Source organism: Heterodontus francisci, chromosome 11 (genome assembly GCF_036365525.1).
Source record: "Heterodontus francisci isolate sHetFra1 chromosome 11, sHetFra1.hap1, whole genome shotgun sequence".
NCBI classification, from domain to species: domain Eukaryota; kingdom Metazoa; phylum Chordata; class Chondrichthyes; order Heterodontiformes; family Heterodontidae; genus Heterodontus; species Heterodontus francisci.
The window spans coordinates 22,874,536-22,889,372 of NC_090381.1; the positions used below are offsets into that span (position 1 = coordinate 22,874,536).

The 14,837-nt window shown below is 42.8% G+C and overlaps 1 protein-coding gene across 5 annotated transcripts in view; it reads right to left on the reverse strand.

Moving 5' to 3' along the window:
* Positions 1-14,837, reverse strand: part of wdr33 (WD repeat domain 33) — a 139,245-nt gene that overhangs the window by 12,721 nt on the left and 111,687 nt on the right. For all 5 annotated transcript variants that reach the window (XM_068041816.1, XM_068041815.1, XM_068041818.1 and 2 more), the window contains 5 exons: positions 13,917-14,056; positions 12,907-13,059; positions 11,001-11,801; positions 7,143-7,239; positions 4,428-4,896 (listed from right to left, as the gene is read on the reverse strand). In XM_068041816.1, coding sequence (XP_067897917.1) covers positions 4,428-4,896; positions 7,143-7,239; positions 11,001-11,801; positions 12,907-13,059; positions 13,917-14,056 — 1,660 coding nt within the window. The remainder of the gene's footprint in view (positions 1-4,427; positions 4,897-7,142; positions 7,240-11,000; positions 11,802-12,906; positions 13,060-13,916; positions 14,057-14,837) is intronic.

Sequence of the window (14,837 nt, forward strand, 5' to 3'; positions counted from 1 at the left end):
TAAGTTGCTGGTGCTCCTTAGATGTACTTTCATGGCATCCCATAGAATGGCCTCAATTTTTCCCACTATGGATTTTCAAGCTAGTTGGCCTGTAATTGCCAGTTTGTACTTTATTCCTTTTTTGAATACTTTGAACGACACTGGCCATTCTCCAGCCCTCGTCATTTACAGCATTTATGGAGCTCTGAGAAATGCCAAGTATCACTGATTTCTTCTTTTTATTCGAGTACTGTATTCCAGATGTGTCCCATGAGGCCCAGGAGCCTTCCAGTTTCTGCGTAACATATTCTTTCCTAGCTTCTGTACGTGTAACAAATTGTTTGGCCCCATTTACGATAACTAGAATTGTTCACAGTTCTCCATTGTTAAAGAAAGGCCCGGATTTTGCAGTGGTATTGATGGCAAAACTGTCAGCATTTGCCGTCATTACTCGACTGAAACTGACAGAACCTCTGGAGTTGAGACATGCGCAGAATAATGCAGAAATTCAGAAGTTGCTGTCAGTGAATGTAAGCTCTTCTGGAGGGGGTGCAGTAAAGGTTCCTGCAAAGAGCAATCTCGCTTGTAATCATGATTTGGCAAGAACTTCCAATCTTCCAGCTGTTGGTCTCGCTGTAAAAACTCTTGAAAAAGTTATGCCTTGTTGAATGAGATGTTACTGGGGCATATGCAGCATAGTAACTTCATAATTGTTGCTAAACATTCTTACTAGGCCTGAGAAACTAATTTTATGTTTGTTAAATGTCAAATTCCTCCTCAATGATCACAAAATAAACTAAATCAGCAGGGGAATGGGAACCTAAATTGCAGTGCCAGTGTACAGGCTGTTGAGAGTAGTGAGGTAGGGGATAAGGTTACAGGGACGCAAGAGGGCACTGGCAAGCAAGAACTTGGTTTAAATTGTGTCTACTTCAACGCCAGGAGCATCCGGAATAAGGTGGGTGAGCTTGCAGCATGGGTTGGTACCTGGGATCCTGATGTTGTGGCCATTTCGGAGACATGGGTAGAGCAGGGGCAGGAATGGATGTTGCAGGTTCCGGGATTTAGATGTTTCAGAAAGAACAGAGAAGAGGGTAAAAGAGGGGGGGGGTGTGGCATTGTTAATCAAGGAAAGTATTACAGCGGCAGAAAGGATGTTTGAGGACTCGTCTACTGAGGTAGTATGGGCCGAGGTTAGAAACAGGAGAGGAGAGGTCACCCTGTTGGGAGTTTTCTATAGACCTCCGAATAGTTCCAGAGATGTAGAGGAAAGGATAGCGAAGATGATTCTCGACAGGAGCGAGAGTAACAGGGTAGTGGTTATGGGGGACTTTAACTTTCCAAATATTGACTGGAAATACTATAGTTCGAGTACTTTAGATGGGTCTGTTTTTGTCCAGTGTGTGCAGGAGGGTTTTCTGACACAGTATGTGGACAGGCCAACCAGGGGCGATGCCACATTGGATTTGGTACTGGGTAATGAACCCGGCCAGGTGTTCGATTTAGATGTAGGTGAGCACTTTGGCGATAGTGATCACAATTCGGTTAGGTTTACCTTAGCGATGGGCAGGGACAGGTATATACCGCAGGGCAAGAATTATAGCTGGGGGAAAGGAAATTATGACGCGATTAGGCAAGATTTAGGATGTGTAGGATGGGGAAGGAAACTGCAGGGGATGGGCACAAACGAAATGTGGAGCTTATTCAAGGAGCAGCTAATGCGTGTCCTTGATAAGTATGTACCTGTCAGGCAGGGAGGAAGTTGTCGAGCAAGGGAGCCGTGGTTTACTCAAGAAGTTGAAGCGCTTGTCAAGAGGAAGAGGGCGGCTTATGTTAGGATGAGACGTGAAGGCTCAGTTAGGGCGCTTGAGAGTTACAAGCTAGCCAGGAAGGATCTAAAGGGAGGGCTAAGAAGAGCAAGGAGAGGACACGAGAAGTCATTGGCGGATAGGATCAAAGAAAACCCTAAGGCTTTCTATAGGTATATCAGGAATAAACGAATGATAAGAGTTAGAACAGGGCCAATCAAGGATAGTAGTGGGAAGTTGTGTGCGGAATCAGAGGAGATAGGGGAAGCGTTAAATGAATATTTTTCGTCAGTATTTACAGTAGAGAAAGAAAATGTTGCCGAGGAGATTACTGAGATACAGCCTACTAGGCTAGATGGGATTGAGATTCACAAGGAGGAGGTGTTAGCAATTTTGGAAAGAGTGAAAATAGATAAGTCCCCTGGGCCAGATGGGATTTATCCTAGGATTCTCTGGGAAGCCAGGGAGGAGATTGCAGAGCCGTTGTTGTTGATCTTTAAGTCGTCATTGTCGACAGGAGTAGTGCCGGAGGACTGGAGGATAGCAAATGTTGTCCCCTTGTTCAAGAAGGGGAGTAGAGACAGCCCTGGTAATTATAGACCTGTGAGCCTTACTTCGGTTGTGGGTAAAATGTTGGAAAAGGTTATAAGAGACAGGATTTATAATCATCTTGAAAAGAATAAGTTCATTTGCGATAGTCAGCACGGTTTTGTGAAAGGTAGGTCGTGCCTCACAAACCTTATTGAGTTTTTCGAGAAGGTGACCAAACAGGTGGATGAGGGTAAAGCCGTGGATGTGGTGTATATGGATTTCAGTAAGGCGTTTGATAAGGTTCCCCACGGTAGGCTATTGCAGAAAATACGCAAGTATGGGGTTGAAGGTGATTTAGAGCTTTGGATCAGAAATTGGCTAGCTGAAAGAAGACAGAGGGTGGTGGTTGATGGCAAATGTTCATCCTGGAGTTTAGTTACTAGTGGTGTACCGCAAGGTTCTGTTTTGGGGCCACTGCTGTTTGTCATTTTTATAAACGACCTGGATGAGGGTGTAGAAGGGTGGGTTAGTAAATTTGCGGATGACACGAAGGTCGGTGGAGTTGTGAATAGTGTCGAAGGGTGTTGTAGGGTACAGAGGGACATAGATAGGCTGCAGAGCTGGGCTGAGAGATGGCAAATGGAGTTTAATGCGGAGAAGTGTGAGGTGATTCACTTTGGAAGGAGTAACAGCAATGCAGAGTACTGGGCTAATGGGAAGATTCTTGGTAGTGTAGATGAGCAGAGAGATCTTGGTATCCAGGTACATAAATCCCTGAAAGTTGCTACCCAGGTTAATAGGGCTGTTAAGAAGGCATATGGTGTGTTAGCCTTTATTAGTAGGGGGATCGAGTTTCAGAGCCACGGGGTCATGATGCAGCTGTACAAAACTCTGGTGAGGCCGCACCTGGAGTATTGCGTGCAGTTCTGGTCACCGCATTATAGGAAGGATGTCGAAGCTTTGGAAAGGGTGCAGAGGAGATTTACTAGGATGTTGCCTGGTATGGAAGGAAGGTCTTACGAGGAAAGGCTGAGGGACTTGGGGTTGTTTTCGTTAGAGAGAAGGAGGAGGAGAGGTGACTTAATAGAGACATACAAGATAATCAGAGGGTTAGATAGGGTGGATAGTGAGAGTCTTTTTCCTCGGATGAGGATGGCAAACACGAGGGGACATAGCTTTAAGTTGAGGGGTGAAAGATATAGGACAGATGTCAGAGGTAGTTTCTTTGCGCAGAGAGTAGTAGGGGCGTGGAACGCCCTGCCTGCAACAGTAGTAGACTCGCCAACTTTAAGGGCATTTAAGTGGTCATTGGATAGACATATGGATGTAAATGGAATAGTGTAGGTCAGATGATCGGCGCAACATCGAGGGCCGAAGGGCCTGTACTGCGCTGTAATATTCTAATTCTAAAAAAAAAATTCCATTTATTTTTAGAAACAACATTTTCTTTCTTTTAAAGATCAGTTAATATTTATTTTAGCTTCTATCTTAATAATCATACATTTATTTTGCTTTCTGAAATTTTAAATTTAAAGTGAAGGATTTTAAGTGTTTTTAACTTCCGTGTTGGCTGTGTTTGAATACTTCAATTTGATTGGCTGCTTACCTGCTTGCTCACATCACTGCTGCTCCATGCCAAGGGATCCCCTTGATTTGGCACCAGATTTAAACAGCTGTTGGGAGGAGGAATGCTACACCAGAGATCACTAGATCTTTATGGGCAGATTCCTTCGAGGCCAGCGGCGAGTGCCCCACTTCACCACCGAAGGATCCATCTAATACATCTGCCATATTCTCATTAATAGTTTGATCCAACTTATCTTTTACCAGATCTACTTATTATTGACCTTCCTTCTACAAGTAACATAAGTGTCACACTCATGCTATCTGCTGTGTCTTGTTTGCAATATAATGTCCAATAAATTACACTTCCAGCTGAAGGAATGTTTCACTGATACTAACCAATAGGGTGGGTCAAAAATCAGATTATATCTCATTTAAAATCCAGTTCTATATATATATTTGTGAATAAAAGTCAAAGTATTTTAGATTAAAAAGGACTGCATCTAAGAGTTCCCCACTCAGTAACTGCTCAGAATTTATTCTCACCTCTCGTCCCTCCGCCCACGAAAACGTACATCTTCTGGCTCCCTCAAAAATCGTTCATCTAATGGTTTTCTTCCATCCCAACCTTGGGGTGGCCCCCGGCTAGGGCCCCTGTGCTCAGGATCCCCAAAGTCCCTGTACTCCTGATCAGGAGGAAAATCCCGCTGAGGACCAGGGCCCCGTCTCCAACCTTCATCATGAGGTAGTGGGCCCACACGGTTCTCAAACTCCCGTGACCTGTGGCTGTATCGTTCATCCTGTCGGTAATCGTCCTGATCCGGTCCTTCAAAACGATCATGGTAATCTTGCGGTGGGCCACGCCTCTCTGCAGACCCTCTGTTTTCCCGAGGATCCCCCCAGTCGTGGGAACCCCTGTAAGGAGGTCCCCGCTCAGGATCACGTTCTGCACTCTGATCACGCCTCATTTCCTGTGGATGGCCCATGTGATGGTTTGGAGGACCATGAGATTCACCTGTTAAGCCAAAATCAATTTGAAACTATTAGTTAATGCAAACAGATTAACTACATGAGCACAAAAACGGGGCAGCCATCCTCCACATGCACAGTGGCATTTAACTGAACAGATTAATTGTTCAGCCGAATGTGATGACCCATTCACTGGTCAAAGACTAATACAGCAGCAAGTATTGAGGGCTCTGAAATCATATACTTTACACACTCAGTAAATAGTTGTTAACATTAAATCTTATTTCTCACATGTACTTCACTCAGTCACTGAAATATTTGATTTCCTATAGACGGCTACATAGACAAGCAATGAGTGATAAGGAACTGTGCTGTGTTGTCCGATGATACTAAACAAAAGCAAAGACTTGTATTTGTATAGCGCCTTTCACAACCTCATGTCCAAAAATGCTTTACAGACATCGAAGCACTTTTTGAAGTAATCCAGTGTTCAAAAATCCTACAAACTGAATGCAAGGGATTGCTTCAAGAACAAGTGTTAGATCAACCTTTGCAACAATTTTACTCAATGAACAAGAAGATGGACATGGGATCATTTTAGACAATGCTTCATTCACCATACAATATGCTGCATTAATTGCCTCTCTCTGGGTGAGAAACCTTTAATTAGTAAGCATTGTTTGTTGTTTTTTTAAACACATCGCTCCCTAGCCTTCCAAATTTTTCATGGACAATGCCAGTCAAGAGCACGCATCCACTTCAGTTGTCAACGAGAGATGGAACCCCTGCATGTTCAGCTGGCTTGAGAAGGTTTCCTCCTGCCACTTTTGAAATGGTGCATTTCACTTACACGGAGGAACAACCAATCACATGACCAAGAACAGATGATCAACTGAGATCAGATGATTAACTGATATCTACCATCCAAATATCACCTGCTGCTTGAGAACCACCCACTGACTAAAGGAACTAGTGAGTTAGCCAATCAGCACCTTCTTAGAACTGGAGCCACACACTCTGATACAGAGTGAACAATGGATTGCACTAAGATTTCCAAAGCATACAAACATATGAATTAGGAGGAGTAGGCCACTCGGCCCCTTGAGTCTACTCCGCCATTCAATAAGTTCACGGCTGAATTGATTACTCCACATTTCCACCCACCCCTGATAACCTTCCACCCCCTTGCTGATCAAGAATTTATCTACTCTGCCTTAAAAATATTCAAAAACTGCCACTGCCTTTTAGGAAAAGAGTTCCAAAGACTCACGACCCTAAGAGAAAAAATGTCTCCTCATTTCTGTCTTAAATGGTTGACCCCTTATTTTTAAACAGTGACTCCTAGTTCTAGATTCTCCCATAAGGGGAAACATCCTTTCTACATCCACCCTGTCAAGACCCCTCAGGATCTTAAGTCACCTCTTACTCTTCTAAACTTCAGTGGATACAAGCCTAGCCTGTCCAATCTTTCCTCGTAAGACAGCCCCCCCATTCCAGGCATTAGTCTAGTAAACCTTCTCTGTACGGCCTCCAATGCATTTACATCCTTCCTTAAATAAGGAGACCAGTACTGTACACAGTACTCCAGATGTGGTCTCATCAATGCCCTGTATAGCTGAAGCATAACCTCCCTACTTTTGTATTCAGTTCTCTTCGTGATAAATGACAACATTCTATGAACTTTCCTAATTATGTGCTGTACCTGCGTACTAACCTTTTGCGATTCATGCACTAGGACACCCAGATCTGCATCTCAGAGCTCTGCAATTTCTCACCATTTAGATAATATGCTTCTTTTTTACTCTTCCAGCCAAAATGGACAATTTCACATTTTCCCACATTATACTCCATTTGCCAGGTCTTCGCCCACTCACTTAACCTACCTATATCTCTTTGTAGCCTCCCTATGTCCTCTTCACAACTTACTTTCCTACCTGTACAATGCATCAAGGATCTTATTTAAAACCACTGCAGGGTCAATAACATTTATAATGCACCCTTTGGTGTTGGGACTGTTATTTGGGTCTTACACATTAAAGTTTATTAATATTAGAGTATCCGGCATGCAGGAATCACTGGTGCATCTTCCCTCTCATCAAAGTTTGAATACTGCTGCATAAAATAGTTACAATTAACAATGAATCAGGACTTTCATGCTCCTTTAACTCTAATAACCTTTGCACACAGAAAATGTTCAACAAGGCAGTTTGATAAGTGTGAGGTTTGAGAAGATGTCCACTCTTCATGCTTCAGTTAAATAAATCTGTGTATGAGCACTGCTGCTCTTCTCACCTTTGCTTGGTCCAGGACCTGGAGGTCCCTGATTGGAAGCAGGTAATCGAACCGGTCCCTGTGGTAACATCATCAATGGTGGCACTTGGTTTGGAGCCTTTTGCAGGAAGAAAGTAACAAATGAGTCAATCGTGAGGCACAGACTAATTTTTTAAAAACCCTTTGATGTTTCATAAATCAGCTGGACAGAAATCAGTTAGATGCTGCACAACCAGAAAAAGAGACACAACACTGCAGAACTTCATTTTGCACTTTGGTCTTTTGTTAAATCCAATTTGGTCAGAAAATGGCATGTCTATCGAGGAAGCAAGTTATTCAACATCAGTTCAATTGTCTTTTGAATGTTTTGCTTAAAATGAGTCCTGTATCTTGTAAGGAACTGAATGGAATGAGATTTTGAGCCTGATATGAGGGAGTTACTTAACAGTATAAATATAATTCAGCAACAACTTCAGTTAATGTAGGACCTTTGTCAGAACATCAGAGCATCCTGAGGCACTTTGTGCTGAATGGCTGCAGGGGAAGAGAGATTCAGACATTGAGTAGGAATTGGGTGATGAGCTGGAGAAAGTGGCTGTATGACAGGTTGAAAGGTGAGAGGAGGTGAATTTCAGACTGAAAGCTGCAATGGCAGAAGGAATGGAAGAAACTGAGGATTGAAAGGATGGAGGACTGCACGGTAGTTCTTTCATAATTCCAATCCTACATGCCCCAAATAACCTGTCGTAGAAAGCACCAACAAATGTGCCATTTTAATTGTACGTATATTAAGGAAGTTTTTTTTTCCAATTGCTGGGCTCATCACCTCCTTTCAATGGTTCCTCGATAAGTCGTTGGATCTCACTGATTCTATCAAAATATTCCCTCCAAAATCAACAGAAATAATCAGATTTGTTTTATAATCATTTTTTAAATACAGGGATCATGATTTTATCCATCCTTCGTTGGGGTGCTGCTACACTACTTGGACTCTAAAGTGTTGTAGCAATATGAATCAGAAAATAATGATAAACCGATAAGACTCTCTCTGGGACCTGGCAGGTTCAGCAGGATCTATTCTGAATGCCCTGCTGCTTGCATTACACAAAATGAAGATACTACTAGCACCTTTAAAATTGTTGCTATCTCGCTGTGTGCAAGGGGACAAGCATAGGAGGGGATCGATAACATTCAAATAGATCCAGACAAGGTATAGGAGTTGTCAAATAGCAAATGGAATCCAATGTGAGTAAATACAAGGTAAAATACGTTACTACCAGCAATATAAAACATGTATAATGGTGACAGGTGCCTCACGCCAAAGGTGAATTTGGGTGCGAATATCAACTGTTAATTCAGCATATCAAAAAAAAGTGCATTTTTATAGGGTTTTTCACGACCACAAGACGTCCCAAAGTGCTTTACAGCCAATGAAGTACTGTTGAAGTGTAATCACTGTTGTAATGTAGGAAACACAGCAGCCAATTTGCACACAGCAAGATCCCATAAACAGCAATGTGACAATGACCAGATCATCTGTTTTTGTGATGTTGATTGAGGGATAAATATTAACCAGGACTCTCCTGCTCTTCTTTGAAGTCGCATCATGAGATCTTTTACGTCTGCCCATGGGCCTCGGTTTAACGCCTTATCTGAAAGACAACACCTCTGTGCTGCACTGGAGCATCAATATGTTGCTATTAGGAACTAGCCTTTTCTTGGATTAAGATACATTTCATTGGTGAGGTCATTCACGATAATGTGCTGAATCTTTCTCAAGGATATTAAGACAAAGACAAGACCAGCATTACTCTAGGACTTGCACCTTTGGCTGACAGAATTTAAATTGTCCTCATTAGAGGAGAGGTCAGACATCATCCAGTCTTTAAAATGCTGGAAAGTAGAGATAACGAGGAGGTAAGCAGATCATTTCATTTAATCCAACACTGCCTGATCAGAGGTGAGAAACACATTTGCTGAATTCTTTTAGCTATGCAGAAAATATGTGGAATAGACCTTCCCAAGGGCAATTAGATTGGGCAATAAATGCTGGCCTTGCCAACAATCCCAAAAACAAATTAAAAAACCCATAATGATTTAATCCTATTAATCTTCAGGGTTGTGAGGATAAGTGCAGACATTGCCAATCAAATCTCAATGCAACAGTACAGCTCTAATTTTATAATTCTAAATTACGAAAGAGACTGGCATTTAAACAGTGGCCTTATATCTAATAAATATCCCAATGCACTTCATGTACAATAAATCATTAGGTAAGCATCACAACAGCCATTTTGCACACAATCTCAAACACCAATTTTTTTTTTAAAAAGGTGTGAGTGGGGCCTAGAGAAGCAGAGAACTTCCTGCTCCTTTTCAAATAGCACCATAGGATCTTTAACGTCCACCTGAACTAACCAGAACAAGCCTTAGTTTAATGGCTGATCTGAAAGGCAGAACCCTCAGACAATGCAGCACTCCCTCAGTTTTGCCACGGATGGTCAACTTAGACTATCTACTCAAATCCTGATATGGGCCTTGATCCTCCAACCATCTAGCTCAGAGATAAGAATGTTACCAACTGAGACAATCTTAACATCTGCATGCACTGCTGAAAACAAAATAGTGTTTCCAATAGTTGTGCGCGCAATGAAGTAGCATGGCATGACAGTAAACCGGATTGAGAAAAGGTCCAATGAGCCATTCATTTCATAACACATACATGTATTTTCCCCAGTTTAAGCTCCTGAGAGTACAAAAAATGAAATACGTCCAGTGTCTAAAGGTAACTGAGCAAAAGCTGTAGGATGTCCATCTGTCCAAATACATTGCACAGATATACCATTCACATGCTTCCAACAGTACGTGCACTAGTGACAGTGTGACTCAACTAGCTTTCTAGGCTCTCTGGGCCAGAAAGTTGTGGTTTCAAGCCCCTCTCCAGAACCTGAACTCATCACCTAGGCTTGCAGTACTGAGGGACTGCAGCATTGTTAAAGGTGTCAGCCTTTAGATCAGATGTTAGTTTGCGCTTCATTGAGGTGGAGGTTATCAATAGAAGATCAGAGAGTTCTCCAGTCTTACGTGCAACAAATTAACAGATCACTCATATCACTGCTGTTTGTGGGATCTTTCTTTGAGCAAAATGGCTGCTATGTTAATAACAGTATCATAACTGCATTCAATGCAAGTTCTTGCAGATGAAGCACTTTGAGATGTCTCTCAGTATTGTGCCATATAAATGTAAATATTTTATGCTTTAGTTTTAATGTGATATTGGAACACTCAAAAGTATTAAGGAAGCTTGCAAATGACATAACACAAGGCCTGGAATATTTCTGAGGCTGTAACGTTAGTGTCCTACTGCTAATGTATTTAGTAGGCGTCCGTAAAGTTAACCCCATTCTGCAATGTGCAGTTGATTGTTACAAATACATGGGTGGAGTACATTAACTGTGGGACACCTTAGCTCACTTATTTTCACTTTTCTTCAATGGCTTTGTTACCTCAGTGAGGCAGGTTCTTCTGTTTAGCCTGCGCTAGGTTGGATGCCCCTTTCTCTCCTTGATGCCGACATTTGCCATTTCAGGTGTTAACATGTCTGAATATCAGCAGTGGAAAATTTGAATAGTGGAAAGAATATGCTGGCATCCAGGAGGACATTAACGATTCCCAGGAGGCACTAGGCCACTATTACCCAGACTGAAGTAAATTGGAACAACATCTTCACAAACACTTTCTGAACCAATACAAGTTTTCAAATATTCAATTAAAAACAAATAGATTGAGCTTCCTTGCATTTGCAATTATGTTGTACTGTATATAGGTATGGTTTGTGCAATACTTGGTGTAGTACCTAATAAACACTCGATGGCTCACCTGGTTGAATGGCATCCTAGGTCCATCACCCAACAGCGATGGTTTGGCCGGTTGTTGAAAGGAAGGGGCTTGATGAGGTGGTCCTTGTGCATTTGAAGTACCCTGCTGAGGGTGTGGTGGCCCTCCCGGTGCGCCCTGTGGCCCTTGAGGTCCTGATGGTCCTTGCATGCCCTGGGGATGTCCCTGCATTCCCTGTGGAGGCCCCTGCATTCCCTGCGGAGGTCCCTGCAGAGGTCCCTGCATCGGAGGACCTTGCATCCCTCTTGGGCCCGATGACCCCTGCATTCCTTGGGGTCCTGGATGTCCTTGTGATCCTGAATGACCTTGGGGTCCTAAGCCTTGTTGAATATGCGGTCCTTGCTGTCCTTGAGGTCCAGGATGATTTTGGGGGCCTGGAAAACCCTGTGCTGCATGTGGTCCTGGATGTCCTTGGGGTCCTGGAGGTCCTCCTGGACCATGAATTCCTTGTGGCCCTGCATGTCCTTGGGGACCCATTAATCCTTGTGTCACTACAGGACCCTGCATGAGTGGAGGGACTTGAGGACCCATTTGTCCTGGAGGTGCCGGCGGTCTGAAATTGCCTTGGGGTCCTGAATGTCCAAGTGGCATATTCATCTGCATCTGCTGAGGTGGATGGGTCTGTTGAAATCCTTGTGGGGGCTGTGAGATAAATCCTTGCCCTTGGAAGACCTGTGGTGTTAAAGAAGGACCTTGCTGCTGCTGCTGCTGTTGTTGCTGCTGCTGCTGTTGTTGTTGCACTTGTTCTGCCTGCTTTTGTGCCATCCTCTCTATCTTGAGTTGCTATATGGAAGGAAAACACACAAAATGTAAAAATCTTTTTTCCCCGTGATTTGGAAATTTATCAGAGACCATTGAAGAAACCGGCTGGACACTTCTGTCTGACATGGCTATCTTTAAAGAAATTGTATAACGGAAGGCTTCAAACCCTTTTTTAGGAGGCTACATAATATTGATAGAAGTTTCAAATAATGCTAATATTCTGCTCCTGGTCCCAATCACATTATGCGCTATTTTGACTACCACACATTTTATAGTGGAAATAATACAAGGAACAATGACAAGAATGTAATCAATGTGGCTCTGCAGTGGAATAGTGGGTTTAGGCAGTGAGCTGAGACAAACAGACTACAAAGTCCAGTTCAGTCACTGTCTCTGCTGAGTTCACCGATCTCAACAAAGGCAGCGGATGGGAGAGAAACCATTGGCTTCAAAGTACTTGGGATACAGAGGAGACCATCGCAATAGCCATCCAGTGATTCCTGCTGGAAGTGTACATCTGTGAGAAGAGGATAGGGCTCAGCAGTGACGTCCTTAATTTGTGGTCACATTGGTCATTAGCACAATAAACCCTTGCATAACATGCAGAATGGCCGAGTCCGCATCTTCAACATAAGGTTTCCCCTGCAGTTTGAGTCTAAAATAAGTAGAGCGGTTGCATACAGAAGTGATGAGATAGAGGATTTCCACTATAAAGAGTGACTTGCTCTGCTGGGAACTGCACAAGTGAACATTTCCTCTGATTTTCTACTCCATTAAAAAAGTGTGGTGTCTGTGCTTTCTGATTGGCAGAGACGGTGAAATCAGTGTGCACGAATATAATCCCACTCCCTAACCTGCGTGTGGGGCAGCATGCTGTCTTTCCAATGTGACAGCCTCATGAGTCACCGATCACTTTAGCATTTGCTTTGCTCTTTGGATCCAATACTTTATCATTCAGTAGTCAAAGATTCAAACAGGACAACAATCACCAACAACTTGGTTTGCATTTCTCTTCTAACAAAAATGTCTCATAGTTAAAAACCACAAATTATTCTCTGAAGTGCAGGTGACAACAAGTTTGAAGTGTCCAGGTTATAAAGACTGAACAATGACAGTCTTCGCTAACCTCCAACAGCAGAGGATTGGTGTACTGTAGAGCAGCCATCTCCTGCTCTATTTCTGCTTGAGATTTCTTCTTTTCATCCTGTTTCTTCTCTTCTGCCCTCTCGATCTTTGGCTCCTCAACAGGGACTGTGAGAACTTTATTTTGAGACCATGCCTGCAGACAGAAAATAGACATTATGTAACATTCACATTATTTCTCCCATCTTCCCATGTTTCTGTTGCTCCAAATTCCCACCATTTCACTTCACTGAAAAATGTTTACAGTGGACGGTGAGGTTTTGTTTACTTCTGCACAGCAGAGTGTTAATTTGCTTTCTGTAAGGTAGGAATGTATTCTCTGGTTGATGAAAATCAAATGTTTAATGCATGCATCTCATGGGAGTCAGGTACCCTGTATACTCTCCATCTTATCCAGTATACCACCCCCCCCCCCTCCACTCACAAAGTTAGTAATCATGCAGGGATAAGGGTTCTGTAAGCAGGAGCAGTGTTACAATACCTTTGCCAAGCAGCCAGCCTCTTCATGCAAGAGTCTAGACAATGAATGGTGGTGGGCTACTCAACTACAAGAAGCCATACCAGTTCTGACGAAAGGTCATCAACCTAAACACCTTTACACTGTTTCTCTCTCCACAGATGCTGCCTGACCTGCTAGGTAATTTCAGCAACTTTGGCTTTTATTATAGGTGACCATCCCTATACCGAGATAGTCCTCACCCTCTCCCAAAATATACATATCTGCTGTCAGCAGAAATTGCTGGGCAATAATCAGAGGCAGGAATCTTGGTCAATTTTCTTCCTCCATCCTGCGAAGACTGGGCTAATTATTGTGCCCTCACTACCTTGCAGCTGATCTTGGCTAGGTCAGCACTCACCAAGGATTAAACCTAGGATAGTTCCCAACTATCTGGGTCAGTGTGCACCATACAATGTGTTAGATTTCCTGCATTCAAAGCTGGTCAATCTTTCAATGGTGTCAGACAGGAGCGAATCACATTAGTTCTAACTGACCTGTTGAAACTGTACAGGAATTGGCTTTGCATAGGGGACTTTCTTCTGTATCACTTTCTTCTGATCCTTCAACATCATCTCATCCATGCCCCAGTCCAATCCTGGGATTGCCATCTCCACCTCATTCACCTCTTCTTTGTCTGCAAAAATAAAAATCATGCTTTAGAAGGCTATGAAGCTAAGCAGCAGATTTTTGAAATATTTTTAGAGTGACTCATTAACAGATCTACAGACTATAAATGTAGCCAAAGCCTTTTAAATGAAAGAATTGCTGGAATGCTGGCCCGTAGCAATAACCCGTGGAGGATTTGTTTTACCTTTAGCAAACAGTATTATTCATCTTTGCTGTGGTGCTGTGCTAGATGAACAATGGGACTTCTTTGCTGAGTTTTATTAGGTTGTACAAATGCACTAAATATTTATCCTATATTTTCTCCTCTTGCCAATTTTTTCCCTCTGCTTTCCTTAAGGGACTAGCTTCCTGCTGAGGTACTGTTCCATTGGAACTGGCTTTTAAATAACCCACCCAAGAGACAATTCTTTATGTGTGAGTCAAGGCACTTGGTGCAGGCAACTATTCAACTATGTACAGCACGACAGCTAACCCTAAACCTGGGATAAAGATCATAAACTCTGACCCTTCCTGCAGTGCCTGAAAATTTGGTCTCGGTGTTGAGACCCAAGAACAAGTGCAGTTTTTAGACTTGCTCATGTTCATTTAATTTCTATCATCTTTCGCTCTGGAAGTTAGAGATCCAAATAGTGCAGTGCCCTCTACAGGACATCTGGGACCCATGTGAACAACTGTGTGTCTCCTCAACCAGATTGAAGCATTGTTAATGAACAGCACAGAGTCTGAAACAGTAAGTGCAAGTTAGAATAATGAATTCAATGTTAAATCAGGTGCAGCCAGTGAAATAA